Raw genomic sequence first — 20,877 nt, forward strand, 5'->3', positions numbered from 1 at the left:
GTAAGACAGTTTTGCAAGATAATTTCAATTGAAAATAAATTGGATTCTGTTTTCTTGGAACTAGGAAGGATTTTTTGATCTTACACTTCTGTATTTTTAGTGTGTCCTTGAACGATATAGTCCCCCCATCTGTTCCCTCATTTTTTCTTGCYAGTGTCCTCCCCAAGTTTTTGTAAAGAACATTGAAATTCTGCCAAGTTKTTGCCAAAAAAATACAGTCAGGTTGAATTGTGGTTAAAATGACACAAAGGAGTTCTTCTAACTGCCAGAAAGAATGGAAAGTTTGTGTTTGAAAGAATGTGACTTTCTGACTTGCTTGTGTTTAGATTCCTAGGCTTAAGTGTAGCAGTTAGGTGAATGTCTGGAAATGACATCCCTGGGTAAAAGTAGAAGCACTTTTGAGCTAATTAGGTAAGTCAAATGCTACAGATAGAAAGGAGGAGCTAGTTTCTGGAATCTGTGTAAGTGAAAAAATATCAAAACTATGCTTAGCTGAAGTGTCAGACTTGAAATAAGTCAAAAGAATTTACCTCTTCTGTGGTAGGTAGTTAATAATTGCAAGTCTTACTAAACAGTAGAAAAAAATAATTAGTTTATTTGATATAATGAAGCTAGCAAAATGTTTATAGTGTTTAGGGCAATACCAGTATCTGGTTTTAGCCATATATTTTTTCCACCCCAAAATCTGTACTTCTTGGAAGGAATACTGGTGATTGAATTGCCATGAGGTATACTGTTACATTTAATAAAAAATAAATAGGCTTAGCCCTTACAGTGGTAGATGTGAATTAGAGTATTCTTACAGAATGTAGACTATATATACTTRCATAAGGTCTTTATATTTTATTATGTTTGTCAAAAATAATAGTGTAAAGTAGCAGATGTAATGTTTCTTGGAGAGTAATTGCTAAGTCACATACAGACATTYCATCTAAGTTTTATCAACAGCTTTTTATATTTTTTGTGCTAGATGGTGAAATAAACATTTATGGTAAAGTAGCTGATATGAAAAAGGACATAAAGCAAAGATACTTTTACTGGAAAACCATTTTATTTGTGTTCTTAGACGTTGAATTTTTCTTTAAGGGCATTTTACATTTCTCAGTGATACACTATTGCAGGCTAATGTTAGGTAGCTAACATACACTTTTCCATGCAATGAGCAATATTTCTATGAAATATTATTTCTAAGAAATAATTTTTCTCTTACTCCTCTTCATGTGCTGTTTTGTATTTTACAGTTTCTTGACTCTCCAGCTCAAATAATTCATGGKTTTTGAATCGCTAGGCCTTTCTTTTGTGTGATTTATTTCCGAAGTATAGCAGGTGTTTATTAAACTTAAAGACATCAAGCAATTGGCAGGTAATTTTCAATCTTGGGTTTTGAGTTCTGCAGATAGAAAACCTAAAATCTCTAAGCATGGTGTTTGTTAGTATATTTCTGCCTACTGCTTCTTTTATTTCTGTTCAATAAACTAATCCTTACTCTTTCTGTAACTGCTTTTACCTTTATTTCCCTTCTACCACTCATTCTTTTTCTCTTCCTAGTCCCATATTTTGTCTAACTTCCACTGAGAGAAGAAAAGGAGTGAAGAGAGAGAAGAGGTAAGGGCAAGTCTTCATGTTTTGAGGGATTGACAGATATTTGAGGAAGAGACCTTGCTTTCTGTCCATAGGCATAAGCAAGAGCAGCACTTGTGGACCAGACAGTAAAGGAAAATAGCTTATGTCCAGTAGAARGCAGCTTTGCTGTATAGCAGAGAGTTGGCTAAACTGGCAGACTGACTCTTGGTTTATACTTARAAGTGTGGCTTGCTATATGCAGACTAGAGTCTGTGTAATGCATGTTATGACTTGTGTACTGATGGAAACCTTGTTACATGATGGAAACTCAAGTGTTTTATGCACAAATCTTGGATACCACGAAGGAGGCAGGGGTTCTTATTTGTTATAGACACTAAACTCTGACCAGTTCATAAAGTTTTGCTGTCATTCCAGACATGACTGTGGTCTTTGTTGAATATACAATGCTGTGTTTGTCTCAGGATGTTCTTAAGCTGAAACAGGTTGCCTAGAGAAGCTGTGGATGCCTCATCACAGGCGTATTGAAGGCCAGGTTGGATGGGGACCCTAACCAACCTGGTAGCAGAAGATGTCCCTGCCCATGGCAGGGATCTTGGAACTGTATGATCTTTCAGGTCCCTTCCAACCCAAGCCATTCTGTGATTCTGTGCTAGTAAATCATGCTTATTGGCACTATTTTAAAAGCAAAGTTGGAGAAGGAGTCTTACTTTGTAGTTGGTTGTAGTAGCAGTGTTTCTTAAGTTGACCTGATGATCAGGTGTCAGTACAACCAATAATGTAGTAAAACAAAGTTTGATAAGTGTGCGAACTTAGTATCCTTGAGCTCTTTGAAGCTTACTGAAAATCCAGAAGGGGATGGGGGCAGTGTCCTGCAAGAAACAGGGGGAGGAAACATAATGATTTTAGCCATTATCTGTCWCTTAATGTTAAATCAGCCATAGCAGGTACTTTTTGGGTTTTTTTTTACCTGTCTGACAGGACATGTGAGAAAGTTAGATGGACATGAGTATTGACACTGTGTAAATGAGCCTGGGCAGCATAGGAATGACTTGTGAGTGATGCTAGAAGCAGTTAATACTGTGATGAGGAGGAAGATAACTGCTGAGAGGGATATAGAGAACATTAAATTAGTGGGAATGTTTGAGCACACACTACAAATACCAGATTCCTTGTAGAACAAATTGTTTCTTCTATATGATTGCAGGAGTTGGTCATTAATAGGTCTTAATTTTTATATTTGAGTGTGTCTGTTATGTCTTATTTTTCCTACCCCCCTTTCTTTTTGGCTCTGCACAAATTAAAAGTAAACTGCTAAGTTAACTGTTAGGTTACCATAGGAAGTTGCAAAGGTCTGGATTTGGACTCGCAGTTGTTTCTAAACCTGCACAGTTCTTACTGCAACTGGAGTGGTGTAAAATCTGGAAGCTGTATATCCATCCTAATCGTTGGAAAGTGTATACAGTTATAGAGCRTATTAGGGGAAACAGAAAACTTCCTTGTATATAAGATTAGTCATTTATTCATGTATTCTCCTTCTAGGTCCACATAAGGATGTGTTAACTCCTGAGAAATAGACAGTGATGAATAAATATTGATTACTTTGTACATTCATTTATGTGGTATGTCTATATGCTGCATTTTTTTCCATATTTGTTGATATATGCATAAACATATATAGACATACACAGTGTAGYTCAGTGTTTGAAGGAGATCTAGAATACACCATTAAAATGCTAGTTTTTCCTKCTAGTTTTGAAAATAACCTAATTCTTGTTAGACTTGTATGCTCAGACTAGTAGTAGAAAGAAGCAGTTTAGAAAAGTGTGATTTTATTTAATAAAATCTTCTTAAAATCATCTCAATTAAAAATTAAAAAAAAATTTTTTAAATTAAAAATTAATTAAAAAAATAAAAAAAAAAAGTTTAAAAAAATGAAACAAGACCAAAAAAAAACCAACAAACAGAACCGTGCATACATACACACCTCCCAAACCAAAAGCAAACAAAAAAAATTCCAAAGGGGGAAAAATGTGTAGGTAGGAAAGCCAAGTAGTAAAGTTTAGTTGGCTTTGTGACAGTTCAGGACATTAGTTTTCACACTGTGTTTGGGGACTCTGGCAAACTACTGATAGTTGCATTTTTAATTAGATTTTTCCTGTGTAGATTGCTCTAGGACACAGATGTATCAGCTTTCCTTCTGTCCATTCTTATAGATTTCTTGTGGTCCAGAGTGGTTCCCATGACCATGCGTTAAAATTATTGCCCTGTAAATCTGAAGGAAAGTATGACAAGAATTGCCTTTGCTCATGATTGCAAAATGTGTGTACACATGTGATGTAATTTGAGGGAGAAGGAGAATGTTTAGATTGCATTCTCAATAAATGCAGCTTGTGTGTAGKAGATGCATGGTGAGGTAATAAAGTGCAGTAAAACAGAATACTACCTTTTGGTTATCTATTACCTGAGATGACTTTGTATAAACAAGTAACAGTAAGATACGCAGGAATCAGCAGAGGTCTGAAAGCAGTAATACAATCTTGGAAGTCYTTGCATCTTGCCTGGAAGTACTTACTGATAAGGGAAACAGTAATGAGTTTTGTAGGTATCCTTTGTAACTTTGGAGCCAACCTGGACTCACAGTAGCGTGGATTTTCTACTGGGAGCAAATGGAAGTTAGCGGTTTGGTTTGGATCCAGTACTGTTGGAATGCTTTTACATGCAAATTGACATGAAGTTACTACCAGATTTGCATCGTATGCTGGTTAAACCAAAAAGGTCTTGCTTGACTCAAGGCTATCATGCAGATAGTTTGTGTTTTAATGCTGATCTGTTTTTGTCAGTAAATATCGTAACTCGTCTGCCCTTTCTCCCTTGGTCATTGCTTGAGTGGAAAATGGACGCTTTCAACAATTTTATTTGTTACTTCAAGTTAATTCCCTAAAGATTTGTACACATCTCATGAAAATGAGCCTTTGTATATGTTGTGTGTATTCTGATACTTAATTCTGTTCCAGGAAATGGTTGCTAATTTCTTGCCTGGATTTAAAGGTGGGAGGCAAGGGATTTACCAGTACTCTTAGTTTAGCAAAAGAGAGCCTCTTCTGTACTTGCGTTCAGGGGAAATGAGCTCTGCTCAAACATGAGGTGAACTGCCCATTGCTGGGTAAGTTGAGAAACAGTGTAACTTTTTAGGTTTTCTGGACTGACAATTGTTCTTGGCCATTTCAGTCACTCCGTTTACTATGGATATGGGTAAATTACCACTCTCGCCTTTTTTGTATTTTGTAACAGATATTTAAAGTTATATACTTACGCTTTTAAGGAAGGAGAATTGTCGTATGTGGATACATTAGAAGGTTTTGATTAATTTTCTTCAACTCTACTTAKGTGGTTTTTGTATATGGACGTTGTGAAAATACAGAGTAGACATTATAGAGATGGTAATTTTGTTAGTATATTAATATTTCTGTAATGCCATTAGTTAAGGGCTTYAAGGTGAAGTTGTATGTGTCAGTAWAAAATCTAAATAATTATTTGTCTTAAACCAGCACTGTTTCCTCTTATTAAATACTCAGCCTGATTATAGGCTAGTTTGACTTAGATTTTTCTTCTTAAACCTCTGTGTTTAGGGAGATSCTGGTAGTTGTCTTTGCAGAGGCATTCTGTGATGAAATTTCCCAAATCTTGAAACATCTGAACTATCTAATAACTATTTTTTTATCTTGTAATTGTTGGTGGGTGGTGACTGATAACTGCAATTGGCAGAAAGAAATATTGAGGARCCTTACACATGTATTGACATCATGCAAGCACTAACAAAAAGACTTAGTATTTTTGTAATGCCTAGTGATGTGAGAAATTTAAACTAATTTAGCAATCAAGTTAGTGTAGCCTTCTGTGAATGTGGGAGAATTCTTAGATTTGAGCTAGGATATAATTGTAAGCTTAATTCATGATTTCACTGATGTCCCTTTATAAATTAGAAAACAAATGTTACATTTCAAGTTGCTTTGAATTCTAGTCCTGACTTCTATAGTGAATGTAATTTTTGTGACTTTTGCATGCTTTTTGGGTTTTGTATTTGTCACACGACAGCAAAATATGAAAATTGATCCATGGGAAAGGAAAAACAAGGAACAGTGACACTGTTTAAAAAGCTGTCAGAGATGCAAAGAATAGTGAAAACTGTTTCCACTGATTTTTTTTTCCACCTCTTTGGTTTTTGTAGTATTAGATGTGAATACAGTATTAAAAAAAAACCCTAAAAGTCCTCACCATATTGTAACAAATAATATTACTGTAAGTGTTGTAAGTATTGATACTACCTTGACATATTGATGTCTCTTTAGGATTTTCTTAATGTTTAAGACAAATAAGACCCATTTACCATCTGATTCAAGAGCTCATCTGTCTATATTTGGGTGTTTTTCCTTCTTTGTGTACCAGTGGAAAAGTTAAGTTTTTTATTCTGATGTGACACAAGTGATCTTAGCAGGACATGACAGAAAGGAAACATGTGGTCTTYGTTAAACCACAGAATAATATTGTGTAAGTGGAATACCTCAGGGATAATGTGTAATTCTGTTCTTTAATGCATAATTTATGTTCTCTGTACAAAGTCACAGAGATTAATATTTTGGAATGTATTATGCTCTTACGCTTCTGTTAGTGTGCAATTAATTTAAAAAAAAAAAGTTCAGGTGTCAAAGTGAACTATGAGAAATACGGTAAGGCTTCACATATTTTAGACTTGATGTGGCTGTTGAGTCAAAAAGCTCCTGTGTATTCTCTAGAGACAATGAAAACTGCCATTGATAGTGTGAACCAGTATGAATGAATGGTGAAGTGTGATGTGTCTGAAGAGGTTAATCTTGCCCAAAATAAGTGTTTTAACCAGATGAAACAGAAATTTGTTTGTGTTTTAAAATGAAAATTCTATTATTAGGGCAAGATAAAATTTTTTACTGCAACTAAAGAAAAGCAAAATTTATTTGAGTAAGGAATGGGAATTTTTATGTAATAGAGCTCTGGGATGATTATGAGAAAATATGATTAAGAAACTGTCAAAATTCTTTCAGAACCTAGAATGTTCTATCACTAGTAGAATGGACTGTAACAAAATTGGAGGGCCTCTACTATTGTTAATTAAGATACAGTAGGTGAGTCACTTTGTCCAGTAAAGAGCTGATCAATGAACTTTGGACTAGCAGTTTTTATATAGTGGCTTTTAACTCTGTGACCYTGAAATTAACTGAACAAACCAGTGTGGTGTTCCTATCTTTCAAATTCATGTAATGCTTGAAGAAAGACTTTCTTGAACAGTAAGTTGTGGAMAGGAATGTACCTATGAAAACAGTTCCTTAAAGGCCATGGATGACAGATTGGCAAAATTCTTAAAGAATTGCTTTAAATAGATGGATACTTGCAGAAATTGATAAGTACCAAATCATGACAGCAGATAGTATTTTACAACTCATTTAAAATATCAAGCTTCAAAGTTTAAGCAATCTCTTCATAGATAAAATTCCCCAGTGGTTATTTTCTTTCTGAACTTACAAAAATACTAGGAATATTAGTGTGTTATCTTCTATTTTTGATGTCACAGAAAATAATTATTTTCCATCATCCTGAATTTGACATCACTGTGGTGATGATAATTGGATGGTTTACATATAAGGTCACAGTTTTGTTTAATAAGTGGGTGTAGTGTTACTAATTTATCCTAGATCTCCCCCCACTCCCATTTCGGGCATTTGTTGAGGATGGCTACTCATAAATAGTGAGCAATGTTTGTTCGAATTAACTTGGTTCTGTAGGTATTGCAGGCTGGTGACTGCCTCCATTCTTTTGTACTTACCTAGAGGCAAAGGAAAAGCATTAGAGGATTCTGTGGATGTGATAAAAAAGGTGGTAAAAACCAGTGAATATTGCAATAATGTTCCACTTCCTTTTAGATGAAGCAACATCTATTTATGCACTCCAGGCAAAAAAGTCCTGATTTCTCAAGTTTCTGATTTTATTCAGTGTAGATCAGGCTATTAGAATTTTTGACTGAATTCTGACAAAGCTGTATTTGCATAGCTTGCCATAGGGTAGGAAGTTTGCCTTTGCTGTATCATCCCCCCCTCCTTTTTTTGGTTGGTTCCCCCCTTCTTTTTTTTTTAGGGTGTTTTGTTTTTTTTTTGTTGTTTTTGTTGTGGGTTTTTTTAATCAACCTTCTTTTTTTTTTAGGGTGTTTTGTTTTTTTTTTGTTGTTTTTGTTGTGGGTTTTTTTAATCAAGAAGGGTGATGTATTTGCTTTGTCAGAGATTGTCATTAATTGGGACATGCATGTGCCATTGATTTTTCAGTCTATACATAGCTCTAAAAGCAATAGCATAGCTCTTATTTTTCTGCATTACATTTTAAGAAGAGCCCAAAATATCACTTGATCACTTGATTTGATCACTTGATTATCAGATTTGGTAAGCAGACCTCTTCTTTCTGTGTTGACAGTGGAGGTCACTKGAATATATGATGATTGGTTAACCTCGATTGTTAATTGAGTGAGTTTGGAGATGTCACAGCCCATGCGTGCATGTTCTAAGCATGTTCTTCACTTCCACCAGTCTCTGGGATATCTTTGCCTGCATTGTTTTATGGCTGATAGTCTACCTGGTTAGAAGCGTTCAAGGAAAATGTTATTAAGAAAAACTACACTACCACCAAAATCAAGTTTAAGTGCAAGTACATCTATTTAAATGAGGATCTTGATCCCAGGCAGTGGTGTCCCATATGTCCTTTAAACCTACATTGAACCACTGAAACTGGTTTTTTTGCATTACCTAATAACAGGCATAAAATAAAAAATTCATTCTGCTACTGATTTGTTAGCATAGGTCACACTACAGGGAGCAATGAAACAGCCCGTAACCTTGGCATAGCTGATTTACCTGGATTAAAAAAAAAATCATGGTTTCCTTTCAGTTTTTTGGTATATTTTTTGCTTGCTCAGAAGATGGGAACTAAATGGTGAGTTGATGTTTCCCGTAAGTTGCAGGTGCAGCTGTTCATGGTTATGCCCTACAGGTAGAGTTATGTGTATGGTGGCAAAGTGAGAGCTCACTTAAACTGTTGAAGGGGCTTATTTTTTTTTAATACTTCTACTTTCTACTGAAAATATTCTATACCTGCTTTTCATTTAACATGTCTTTATTGTTACTTATTATTGAAAATAGTACGTTTTTTCTTGATTTTATGCCCAGCTAGTGATACAGTTTGTTATTCGTGGTATTTAGCATGCTCAGTGTTTAAATGAGGAAAGCAAAATATTCAAATGGCTACTTGGCCTGCTAGCTTTCAAGTTCATTTTATTTGGTGTTTCACATAATAGGACCAAAACACATCTTCTCCTGTCTAGAAGGAGAATGTATGTTTAGGCACTTCAAACATCTTGGCTTGTTATGTTAATTGCCAAACTTCAGTAGAATTACAGAATTTAGGAAATGAGATGAAGACTTGCTGCYGTCTCATGCTTCTGAGATGTCGTGTACATGCTACTTTGTCATCCTGAAGGTGCCAACCTAATCAATAAAAGAAAACAATTCAGATTTAACTCCACAGTGCTTGTCTGAAGTCCATTTTTCACCATGGGCTTGTGTTTTTTTGCCATTTTAACATCTTCTTGCCATAGTGTATGGCAAGAAGAAGATGTTAAAATTAAGTTGAGCTGGGGAAAGYGCCAGATTCTGCACCTGGATGGTGCAGACAGACTGGGGAAAGAAAGGCTGGAAAACAGTGCCATGGAAAGGCACTGGAGGTCCTGGACAATGGAAAGGTAAATGTGAGTCAGCGGTGCTCTGGGGGCATCAGGCATAGCATSACCAGCTGGGCAAGGGAGGGGATTGTCCTGCTCTGCTCTGCACTGGTGCAGCCTCACCTTAAGTGCTGGGGGCAGTTTTGGGTGCCACAACATAAGAAAGACATTAAGCTATTAGTGTCCAGAGGAGAACAACAAAGGTGGCGAGAGGCCTTCAGGAGAATCCATGTGAGGAGCTGCTGAGGTCACTTGGTCTTGTTCATCCTGGAGAAGATTGAGAGGAGACCTCACTGCATTTACAACTTCCTTGTGAGGGGAAGCAGAGGGCAAACACTGATCTCTTYTCTGTGGTGACCAGAGGGGAGGGGAGCCAAGGGAATGGTCTGAAGCTGTGTCAGGTTGGTTAYTAGAAAAACATTCTTCATCCAGAGGGTGATGGGGCACTCTAGCAAGCTCCCCAGTGAAGTAGTCACAGCACTAGCCTGACAGAGTTCAAGAAGCATTGGGACAGTGCTCTTGGGCGAATGATGTGACTCTTTGGAATGGTGCTGTGCGGAGTCAGGAGTTGGGCTTGATGATCCTGGTGGGTCCCTTCCAACTCAGCATATTCTATTATTCTGTGAAAATACATTTATCTTGAAATAGTTGTAGACATCAACTAAGATACAAGATTTTGTGGTATGAGAGGACTGTACTTAACAGGCACAATACTTCATTGCAAAGTGGTCTGTGGTCTTGCAATTTTGACATTTTGGAAAGAGTTTGCAGTTACTCATTATGTAAGTAGTGAAGATAATGGCACTATTCTACTGAAATTGTCTAGTCACGTGTATAAAACCGTGTCAGTATAAGTGCATAAAASTGCATTAGTTTACTGATCTCTGAATTGCTGAGAGCTGTTTACATCTCTCCCAGACTTGGTTGGGTGTTCTCTCTTGTGCAGTAAGGGAAGTGGGAGACTGATAGTAACTGGCRTGCCAGTTGTATCCTGCATTCACTTGTGTGAGTCAATCAGATTGTAGTTTGCTCTAAAGTTAAAAAGTACTAATGTTTATTTTTACTGCTTTAAAAAAATCACTGCAGAAAGTGGCACTGAACGGGTATAATATCTTTTAATRATGATTTATTAAAATGGAAAACGTTCCCTATCATTGTGAATTGTTAGAATGATTTTGCTTTTAAAAAAAAACACTAAGTGGTAGTTAAGACATTAGATTATTTTTTTAAGTGTCAAACGAAAGTGAACAGTGCTGAGACCCACTTGCAAATTCTCTAACTAGGTTTCTGTTGAAAGGTGCAGCAACTAGGCTTTGACAACACAGAGCAGTAAGAAAATTGATTTAATATTCAGTAAACCTGCCATAAAGTGAGTCTGTGGCACTTTCCTGATTATGCTGGGGTTTTTAATCCTAAATTTGAATGATTATACATTTGTAATATTTTCAAGTTCAAGTGTTAAGATCATCACGCTCTTTAAAGACATTTAGTTGTAGTTAACTTTCAGAGAAGATTGGATGTTTGCCTTTACTTTTACTTGAATAAAATACAATTAATGAAATAATTGTGACAGATACAAGTGGCAATTTTTTTTACTGAAATAAAATGTTATTAAAATAAGTGCTGTAAAATTGCATAGGTTTAAACTGAACTTAGTCTTCTGCCTGTTTTGTTTTTAACAGGGTTTGTGGATGCACTTAGATGTTTGCAATGAGCACTGTGGCTGGCATGCCCCAGTGTTTTGGATACCAATGCATAGGACTCCGTAGTAATCGAATTTATCAGAAACGAACGTCATGAGCATAGTGATCCCATTGGGGGTTGACACAGCAGATACTTCTTATTTGGAAATGGCTGCAGGCTCAGAGTAAGTATGTGAACATAGTTTGTAAGTTCCCTTATTTACGTTTTAATTTTTTATTTCTTTCATGTTTTTTTTTTTAATACAGTTGGAGAAAACTGAGAAGTCTCCTTAGTTTTGTTAAATCTTTAATTACTTAAATTAATAACTGTCACTTTATTCTTAYGTCAGTTTCTTCCACTTCAGGGGGAGCAAAGGAGAGAAGCTAAATGTTTCTACTAATGCTGAGAAATAAAGATGCCTGCCTGGTTCACTTTTCATACTTAAAATATTTTGCCATTTCAGGTTCCTTTTTAACTACATGTAGAAAATTACTTTGCACATTAGAAAGGTAGATTGATTAGGTGCATTAAACTGCAAGAAAGTGGTAGTAATTAAGACAAGGGTGCATTTCTTTATGAAAATTGAAGGCCTAGATTAAATGGCTAATAGCRTGTCTTCAGATCGTTACCTGTAATTGGAAAGCTAGGAGAAAGTAATGCATTTAGTAACTGTATAAAGGGTTAAAAAGAGTATTCAGTAAACTCTGGTTTTGCATGAAATAAGTGTAGTGAGTTTTATGGGTTTTGGGGGATGGGAAGGGTGGTTTGTTTTTTTTTTTGTTTTTTTTTTTTGTTTGTTTTGGGGAGGGGGGTGTTGGGCATACTTGGGTTTTTGTGTTGTGGTTCTTTTCTGTTTTACCCTTAGTCTCTTGTACAATATTGGGCTAAGGTTTAGGTATTGTTGATCTCTGACTGGATACTTTCTTGTCAGGCATTTTTCCATGTGCAAAGCATCAGCATGACTGTCAGATGTTTAAGAAGCAAGTGATTTTCCTTCCAAACTTTGAAGGAAAGTTTAGCAGAACTCTAGAACAGCTTTTTAAAGGGATGTTTCTCTACTGTGCTTCCAGTTATATATGAGGCTATTCTAAGCTTGTGCCATTTTATCTGAAGAGGACCAACAATTTACAAATCAAAGTTTTTTGTTACATTAAWTTTTTTTAGTTGTTTTATGGCTTTATGGTTGTACAACGTTTACCTTAGTGCAGAAAATTTTTTAATCTCAGTGAATCATTCACAGCTCYTTTCATTATCTTTTCCTGTGCTTATTTTTTATGTTTGAAGAGGGTCATGATTCCTGAGGTTGCTGACATTCCTTGCAGACACAGCATGTCATGCTGAAATTAAAATAAATAAATATAGTCGTCAGTATAAACAAGATAGAGTTCACAGTGTGTTAYTTGCTTGATACTGTGGCAGAGCGACCCAGTTAGGAGCTGCTTTTCTTGAGATGTTAAGTGGCTGTTACCAATTAGATGAATTCTTGTCRTCTCTGCCATGCTCATGCTGAAATATGTGTAGTTGCCTGATTGGCATGGGCTGATTCAAAAGCCCTGTCACTGTCCAAAGARGTGTGACACAAAGGTGTGTCCCTAACCTACCAGCTTACACAGCTGTAAACCCTTTCTGTCACCATCTATGCGATTTACTTTTTTGTTCTTGCACGTTTTCTTCACAGTGTAGCCTGTTGGATATAGAGTGTATTAATAACACTCGTGGATGGTCTTTGAGTAAGTTCTGGGGTTTTCCCAAGAAGGAGGAGCTGGAATTTTTCCACTGTGACTGGCAGGTCTGATATTGCTTCATCAGTTGCTGAAGCATGAGCAAACACAAGAATGGGGGAGTGGCAAACTTGATTATGCAGGAGATGGAGCTTAGGAAAAAGCTCTTTGTGTAGTGCTGTCTCTTAGTGCTGAGAGATTTTTCCTTATGCYTCTAACCAAGGCATAAGCCTATTTAAAAAGGGGGTAGTTCATACAATTAGTAGTTCTACATACTTTTTTAATAATTGCAGCAAATAGCTATGTGTGGAATAACCTACTGAGAGGTTTAAACATCTTACACATTCACTGAAATAGTCTGTTTCTTATGTGTACTTAAGTGGGGTCTCCTGGTAGACACTAGTGCATTGTAGTCAGAACAATACTTTGCCTACATGAGTTGGCGATCTTACTAAAGATGAGTATGTGTGACTTCCTGGTGGTAAGGACTGTGGAACAGTAAGCAGAACTACATTATTGAAGATTCAAAATGTACTTCCTGGCTTCAGATAGTGCTAGTGTAGCTTAGAGCTTTAGTATAAGCTGCACATTGGGAAATGCCATCACTGGTACTGCTTTTCTAGTTTCAATATCTGTAGATGTTTTTTAGAGAGAACACTCGTATCTCACAATCAAAGTGAGATCACTGTGCACAATCACAGTGCACAGATCACTGTATTTGAGTTCAGTATCCAGGAGAAAAGGAACTTTGGAGTAGTCTTAAATGCAGATAGTATCAGGCCAGCCTGTACTTGTAGGGCCTGCTGCGAGGTGCTTAGGTAGCAGAACCCACTCCTTGATAGAGAAGCAGTTGATTCTTCTTGTTTAGATACTGAAGCTTATTAAATGTGTTTGGTTAGATGAAGTGTCTTAAAATAGAAAATAATTCTCRCATAAAATATATTGTATTCTTTTATCTGAGATGACCTTCAACTAGATACTGTTAAGGTGTACTGGTACAAAAAGAAAATAAACCTAAACTCCTTGAAATTTAGGCCTGTCAAATTGGATTGTGTCAGATTGATGTTGATGAGATTGCATTTGGGGTTTTAGCATGTTTTCAGGAAGTACTATTAGCTAGGTTTTCACAGCCTAAAGCTTGAATAACCTGCCTGCCTTTGAATATTTTAGTTCTAGTGAGATTTTGTTTGCCATTTGAATATCTACATATTTATAGAAGTGGTTGATGGCCCCAAATTCTAATTGATSGTATTTTTGGGTATTAGTCAAAAACGGTGCTTTAAAAAAAAATAAATTACTAAATGGTCAGAAACAAAACAATATTTAAAAGGAATGGAGTTGAGAGTGATCATGTTTTAGAGGTGAACTGACTTTCTTTGAATCACAGTTGATGCGCTTAATATAAATTAACTGTAAGTGTGTCTGGACTGAGGTTTGGTAAATTAACTGTTTTTTAGTGTTGCTTTCAATTTCTCACCTATGCCATCTGCTGGCAACRTGCAGAATATTTTGTTTCCATTTTAGCAGCGAGCTAGACCCAGAACATGAGTTGTTTCACTTGCAGAGTGAAACTTTTCTTAAGGTTTTGTTGTTTTTTTGGTTTTTTTTTTAATATGGGCGTCTTTGCTTTTTCAAGTGATTTGAGAAAATACTGTATTTCTGTTTTCAAGGTTCAAGAATATCTTAAATCGCTGCAGCCCAAGAGCATGTGGGAAGCTTCTTTTGTGGAGCGTTTTGTTCCTTGTGAATATTTCACATAGTTTTGAATTGCTGGCCACAATGCTTAACACATGGTCAGTTTATCATAGTAATGTTTATTTAGTTAGGAAATAATATTAACATTTTGGTCAAACTTCATGTATACTACATTGTAATACAAACATTGCAGTTTTGATGAAAACGAAAAATCCCATAATTATCTTTCTTAGTTACAGAGTAAGACTGGAGTTGTTTGAGGTGAAGTTGAAAATTGTGGTATAATCAGAAGGCTGACAGGCTTAGTAYCTCAGTCTCGTACAGAACTGGCTAATACTCAAAAATACAAGCAAGGAATCTGCAGGTCTGAATGCTTACACTTCTTCCTTCTGAAAACTTGCTTTGTGGGATGCATGTAAGAATGCCAGTAGGGGGTGTTTGTCTATAGACAGTAGTTAGTACCTTGCTGCTTGGGCCTTTCTACTTGTGCCCAAAAAATGTAAAACTTGATTTTTAAATTAGGTGGTATTTCATGCTTGAATTATCTGTGCAATTAAATATTTTACCAAGAGGCATTTCTTCTCAAAGCTGTCCAGTTCTGAGAAGTTTATTTCAGAAGAAGGCCTTGACCTTTGAACAGTCAGTACTATAGAGGGCGTGTTTTCTGTTTAAGGTCATACACATGGTTGGCAAAACTAGTAGTAATAAGGAACTCAGTGACCTGTCCACGAGAGTTAATTCTGTCTGTGGCTCTGTGGAAAAACAGTACACATTCTGTACTGCTTATAGTGTCTGCATCACTTTTCTATTCACTGTGCAGAAAACCTACAATGGTTAAATTTCTAGCTTTGATGAATGCTCTTCCAGCTCCTTCCTATAGTTCCTGATTTCTTCACCACTTCCCCAGCCCAGTGTAGTGGGTAAATGGAAGAGTAACAGTTGCATTTAGAGCTCTGGTGAGCATCTGTTATAATTGAAAGAAGATTCTGTGCCTGGATAAGCATTTGAAAAATATTTTACTGAAAGCTGATTGTGCTCCAAGTTTGTATTTRTGTTACAACTTTTTTAATAGTTGCTTTTCTGTATCACCTGATTTTTCACCCACCATTTTTCTGGCTTTACTTGTTCAAGTAAAGCTGTGCCTTTTTCATACTAACATTGAGTCTGTGTCATGAGTGTTACAATAGTTGGTGATAAACTAATGTTTTTGGAAGCTTTAAGCTTCTGCTTCCCACTTCTGTTATGCCTTTAATATTAAATTTTGCTCTCTTAAGTGGTTTATAAATTGCTAGAGTMGGTAAGAAATGGATGTAGGGAGTAGGGTGTATTGTCTCTTGCAAGAGACTTGGAGTATCTTCTTGATTTTTGTAGTCAGTTGATGAAATACACAACATCTCTTTTTAGGGCACTTTCATTCTGATATATTTCACTGAATGTTCCTATGTTTAAGTAGCTAGTATTTAGGTCATTGTAATGCTTATTTTCAATGAAGGAAACTCTCCTAAATTAATCCTGGATGGATTGTACCAGAAGCCATTCCTGCCTGTCTTTTATTAGTAAGCCATTCTGCTCTGAAAACTGAGTATTTTCCAACATGACCTAGGTTGAGCATAATAAGAGTRCCCACGCTACTGCTTGTCCCATTCGGCAAATGGTGAAGAATAGCAATAGAAGCAATCCAGTGGTCAAAACCTGCTTGTACTGGAGAAGCTAATTTCTGCCCTAGCTGTGATGGATGCGTAGCTAATGCCTCATGCACTGGCCTTTTGGTTGGCTAGGTTGTCAGAAGGATTACTGCATGACAGAAAAGGTGTATGATTATCGCACAAATAAACGCATTGTGTTGGTAAATAGGTAACAGCAAATCAGTTGGAAAGGCAACAGTTTTTATCTTCTGTCTTTTTTAGTCAAGAGCTAAAGTTCTGAGCTGTTTTTTAGAAGCTAATTCACACAAACTCCAAATAAAATGGTGTTTTCAAGTTGTGAAGGGGTGTAAGAGTAAATGAGGATTTTTCTGGGTTTATGAGGTAACGAAGAGCAAGTGCTGTCAGAATTGGTTTGTCTCATGCTAGTCAGAAACTGTATTTTTAATGTTGCTACTTCTAATGATTTGTGTGCTCACTTATTTGCTCGCTCTCTCAAATAAAGGCAGCTGTTGACTGTTGGAGACATTAATTTTTTTTTTAAAGTTTTTTTCCTTTGGACTCCAGAAACTGAAGTCCTTCCCCAGTAGTGCTTTTAACTAGTTTCTTTTTAAGCAATTTTGTCATGTGTAACCTCATTTGGGAAAAGGCTCATAAGAAGAAATGGGCCATCAAATTCATTAGTAGGACACTCTCAAACAGATGTAAAAAGACTGCATTTTGTTCAGAAAGTTAATGATTAATTATATTTTTTCCAAAAAAGTGTTAACCAACAAATTTAAGTTGCTGGTATCCTTTTAGATCAAATTATTGTCGCTTCATGGCATAGCGAAAAAACCTCTACTTAATACCTTACTGATGGGTTTTTTCTTAGTCATTATCTATTTACCATTCAGAAATACCAAGTTTATTTTAAAAATCAGCTCAAGGAATTAATAAGATATGTGATAGGAACTAGAATTTATTCATAGTAAAAATAAAATTACAGAAGTGAACCAAACCTGATTAGTGATGCAAGTAAGGGTGCTTCAGTTTTAACTTGGTATTTTGTGGTGCCTTTCATTGTTTAAAAAAACGCTCACTTTACGTAACCTGGATTCATTTGTCTTAGTGTGATAGAARCATACAGCACAATGAAAAAACTGCCACATGAATAACTACTGGAGGAAGGTCATGAAGGTGTAATTTTTTTTGTGCTCAGTTAGATCTCCCTGTTGTAGTGTTCTTTTGTCTTTCTTGTTTCATGTTGTGGTTTAGTGCACATAAACCATAGTTTGTGTATTGAAGAAGGCACTGCCTTTGATGACAAAACCTTCTCTTGCAAATTGTTTTCAATTTTTTCTTTCTGTTTAAAGATAAGTCAATAGAAACTGTCTTGTTAGATAATTTACCCTAGTTAGGATTGCTGCTTGTAGAAACAGTGCGGGTGGTGCCCTGCCACTGCCGCTGTGTGTCACTGCTGGGCTCTATGGCTGTGCAGCGCTTGGAATTCCAGCGTCAGTCCTTGGGCAGAATTCCCTTCTGCAGCTTCTGTTATGACTTTTGTTTTTCTTCTTTCTTTTTTTTTTTYCCCTTTTTTTTTTTGTTATGAGGGGGCTGCTGTGGGATGCAAGTTTGTCCCTGCCTATATGCTCCCGGAATCAGCAGGGAATTAATTAGAAGTTGTGCAGCAAGTACATCYAACTCATTAATATAAATTACATATTAATTGCATTTGTTCTTCATCTGTCTTTTGCCTTGCAGACCAGAATCTGTAGAAGCTAGCCCTGTGGTAGTTGAAAAATCGAACAGTTATCCACACCAGTTGTATACCAGCAGCTCGCACTCACACAGCTACATTGGTTTGCCTTATGCAGTAAGTTTTATACTAAATATTCTGTACAAAATGTATCAGTAAAAGTGTGCTGTTTTAATGTGGAAAAACTGATTCATGCTTGTGTTTCTGTATCTTACTGGGTCTTGGTTAAGTTGGCTAAATATGGTCGATTAGAAGCAGAGTACAGAACATAGTGCGCTTAAGTGTACAACRTACTTGAGAAGTTAGAAAATAAGATTGAATTGTGACATAAATAAAATTTAAACCTTTTACTGGAAAGATCAGAAACCTGAAGCTCTTTGCCAAATGAATTCTTTCATTTTGGCATGAATAACCATCAGTGTGGGAGCATTTACGATAACTTGCCTTTTACAAAATTCTAGGACCATAACTATGGTGCTCGGCCTCCTCCAACGCCTCCAGCTTCTCCTCCTCCATCAGTGCTTATAAGCAAGAATGAAGTAGGCATATTTACCACTCCMAACTTTGATGAAACCTCCAGTGCTACTACCATCAGTACATCAGAGGATGGAAGCTATGGAACGGATATTACCAGATGCATTTGTGGCTTTACACATGATGATGGATATATGATCTGTTGTGACAAATGCAGGTAATGGATATTAAAATAACTTAAAAGTAAAAAATGCTTAAAACTTMAGTCTGCACCAAAAGTAAATGTAACTAAATGGTGTTTTAATTACATTGAGTCACAAGAAATTTTCCTCCATCAGAAAAGTGCTTGATGGTTGTGTGGTTTTCTTGCAGGCAAGGTAGTCAGTTAAGGCCAGTGAGTATTTTATAATTTATTCCAGTCAGTCTTAAGTACTCATTAATTTGGTCATGCCTTTACTTGTACATTGCTGCTTTGTAAGGGTATACCTTTTTTCCCTCTAAAAGGGATCTCGGTGGTAYTCCATCCCAAGTTCTTTGTTAATACAGTAAAATAAAGACCTAGGCATTACTTAATCTCCTTACTGACTAATAAAGCATTTTGGTGAATTACATGTATGTAAATCAAAGAACTTTAAGGATGCAAGATAATGTGAAAGACTCAGATATTGGCTTCTTGGCCAGTTATCTTTGTGGTAAGTCTAATTTTTAAAGGATTTAGTTAATAAGTATGAAAAGAGTAACATGGATTCTTATCGGAGAAGCAGAAGCTAAATGTTTATAGACTTCTGAGTTCACGCTTAAGCRCCTATATAATATAATGAGAGACTGCTATTAAATACTTGGAAAATTAAGCTTAGAAATTTTTAGAGCTGATACACTTAACAAGACAAATCTCATGTTTCTACTCAGTATTAGTCTGTATTTATTTTATTTAGTATTACTTAGTATTATTAATGAATGCTGCTGAATTTCTTATTTGTGTCTTTATAAAATGGTAGTTGCAGCTGATTAGAATATTAATTTGAGCTCCATTCTTATGTCTGCTTATGTAACAAGCTTGCTAGTAATTTCTGATGGTCCTTGACTGTGGTAATCTTGCTCCTTAYTTTGAAATGTATTAAGATGTTCCTCCAGCAGTGGAAGAATAGGGAGGCACCATTTAGGTAGAGGTTTTCTTCCTTTGAAGAAGAGATTTTCTCTGAGGAGTCTGTGCATTTACCTCARCTCTTCCCAAGTGGGTAGATAACTATTTTTGTGTCCCTCATCCTTCTAGCAGTGTAGGGATGAGTATGAGCTACTGGTTTAGGTTAGCCTTCAGTTTAGCAAGCAGTCTCTCATCCCTCTGCCTGTGCCGCGCAACAGTACTAACAGTTTATAACAGTGTGTATAAAAATGTGTATTTATTTTTATCTTAAAATATATAAGGAAATCAGACCATATCTTTGTGTGTCTTTTGATATATAAAAATATTTATGTATTCATTTCTGAAAGGAAGTTGAATCCTTTTGTTTAAAACTAAACCACTTGTTGCTATGTAAAGTGTAAGTATTGTTGCTGAGGGTGTTTATCTCTATCTTGTTCTGTATGGTGATAATTTATCATGTTATTTCTGATGTTAGAGAAGAATTTCCAGGAGAAAATGAATCAGATAGCTGAGTAGTGGCAACAGTGTTTGAGAGATGTAGTTTTAGGTAGTATTGAAGCTGAGTAAAGATGACAATGAAAAAAAAGAACCACTTATTTTCTCTGTGTATTGTGCACAGAGTTTTTTAAATTGTATTTTAAAGTTGGGGGTTTGTTTTGGTGTTTTTGTAGTGTCTGGCAGCACATTGACTGCATGGGGATTGACAGACAGCATATTCCTGACATATATCTGTGTGAACGTTGCCAACCCAGGTAAGTAGTTTTGTTGATTTTGAACTCTAAAATGGAATGAAACAGTGCACAACTGATGTTTTTCTAAATATGTGAACATTCAGATAGTTTGCTTTTTATTCTGTAATGGTCAATGGGAAATTGTAGAGGTCTGTTTTAATACTTAGATGCGCTGATCTACTTTCTAATTTCAGGAGTTTAGATAAAGAAAGAGCAGTGCTGTTGCAACGAAGGAAAAGGGAAAATATGTCAGGTGAGTAAAACTTAAAGCTCTTTGCTTATTAAAGGTCATAAAATAAGTATAAATGAAGTGTATACACGGTTCCTGCAGTTTTGACAGCCTACAGCATGTAAGTTTTACTTAATTTACAGCAGTGCATTTTACTTAACTGTATTGTTCTTGAGGTAATATCACATCACAATTGTTGAAGTTCCATGTCTTCTATTAAAGGTTTTCAGCACTCTTTTTTTTGTAGCAGTGCAGAATAATTCAATCTTGAGCAATGTTCAAGTTTTATAATGTTGGTTTTATAATTACTAGAACTACTTAACTTACTAGAGTAAGGTGCTGAGTATAAGCTGGAAAAGCTTCAAGTTTCTTCCTTTGGGATGAGAGAGGGTTTCTAAGTCTACTTTCTTTCTGGGAAAAAGTTTCTGGAGGAAATCCAA

The 20,877-nt window shown here is 36.0% G+C and overlaps 1 protein-coding gene across 3 annotated transcripts in view; it reads left to right on the top strand.

The window, feature by feature from the left end:
* The window catches only part of KMT2E (lysine methyltransferase 2E (inactive)), a 56,043-nt gene that overhangs the window by 7,352 nt on the left and 27,814 nt on the right, over nucleotides 1-20,877 (top strand). For 2 of the 3 annotated variants that reach the window (XM_057364503.1, XM_057364505.1), the window contains exons 2-6: nucleotides 11,062-11,246; nucleotides 17,865-17,976; nucleotides 18,321-18,550; nucleotides 20,149-20,229; nucleotides 20,403-20,461. In XM_057364503.1, coding sequence (XP_057220486.1) covers nucleotides 11,176-11,246; nucleotides 17,865-17,976; nucleotides 18,321-18,550; nucleotides 20,149-20,229; nucleotides 20,403-20,461 — 553 coding nt within the window. In that variant the 5' untranslated portion in view covers nucleotides 11,062-11,175. Of the gene's footprint in view, nucleotides 1-1,548; nucleotides 1,606-11,061; nucleotides 11,247-17,864; nucleotides 17,977-18,320; nucleotides 18,551-20,148; nucleotides 20,230-20,402; nucleotides 20,462-20,877 lie in introns of all 3 variants that reach the window. The other variant, XM_057364504.1, reaches the window with a different exon arrangement.

This window comes from Malurus melanocephalus, unplaced genomic scaffold (assembly GCF_030028575.1).
Source record: "Malurus melanocephalus ecotype Western Australia unplaced genomic scaffold, MMel_1.1 scaffold_39, whole genome shotgun sequence".
Lineage (NCBI taxonomy): Eukaryota > Metazoa > Chordata > Aves > Passeriformes > Maluridae > Malurus > Malurus melanocephalus.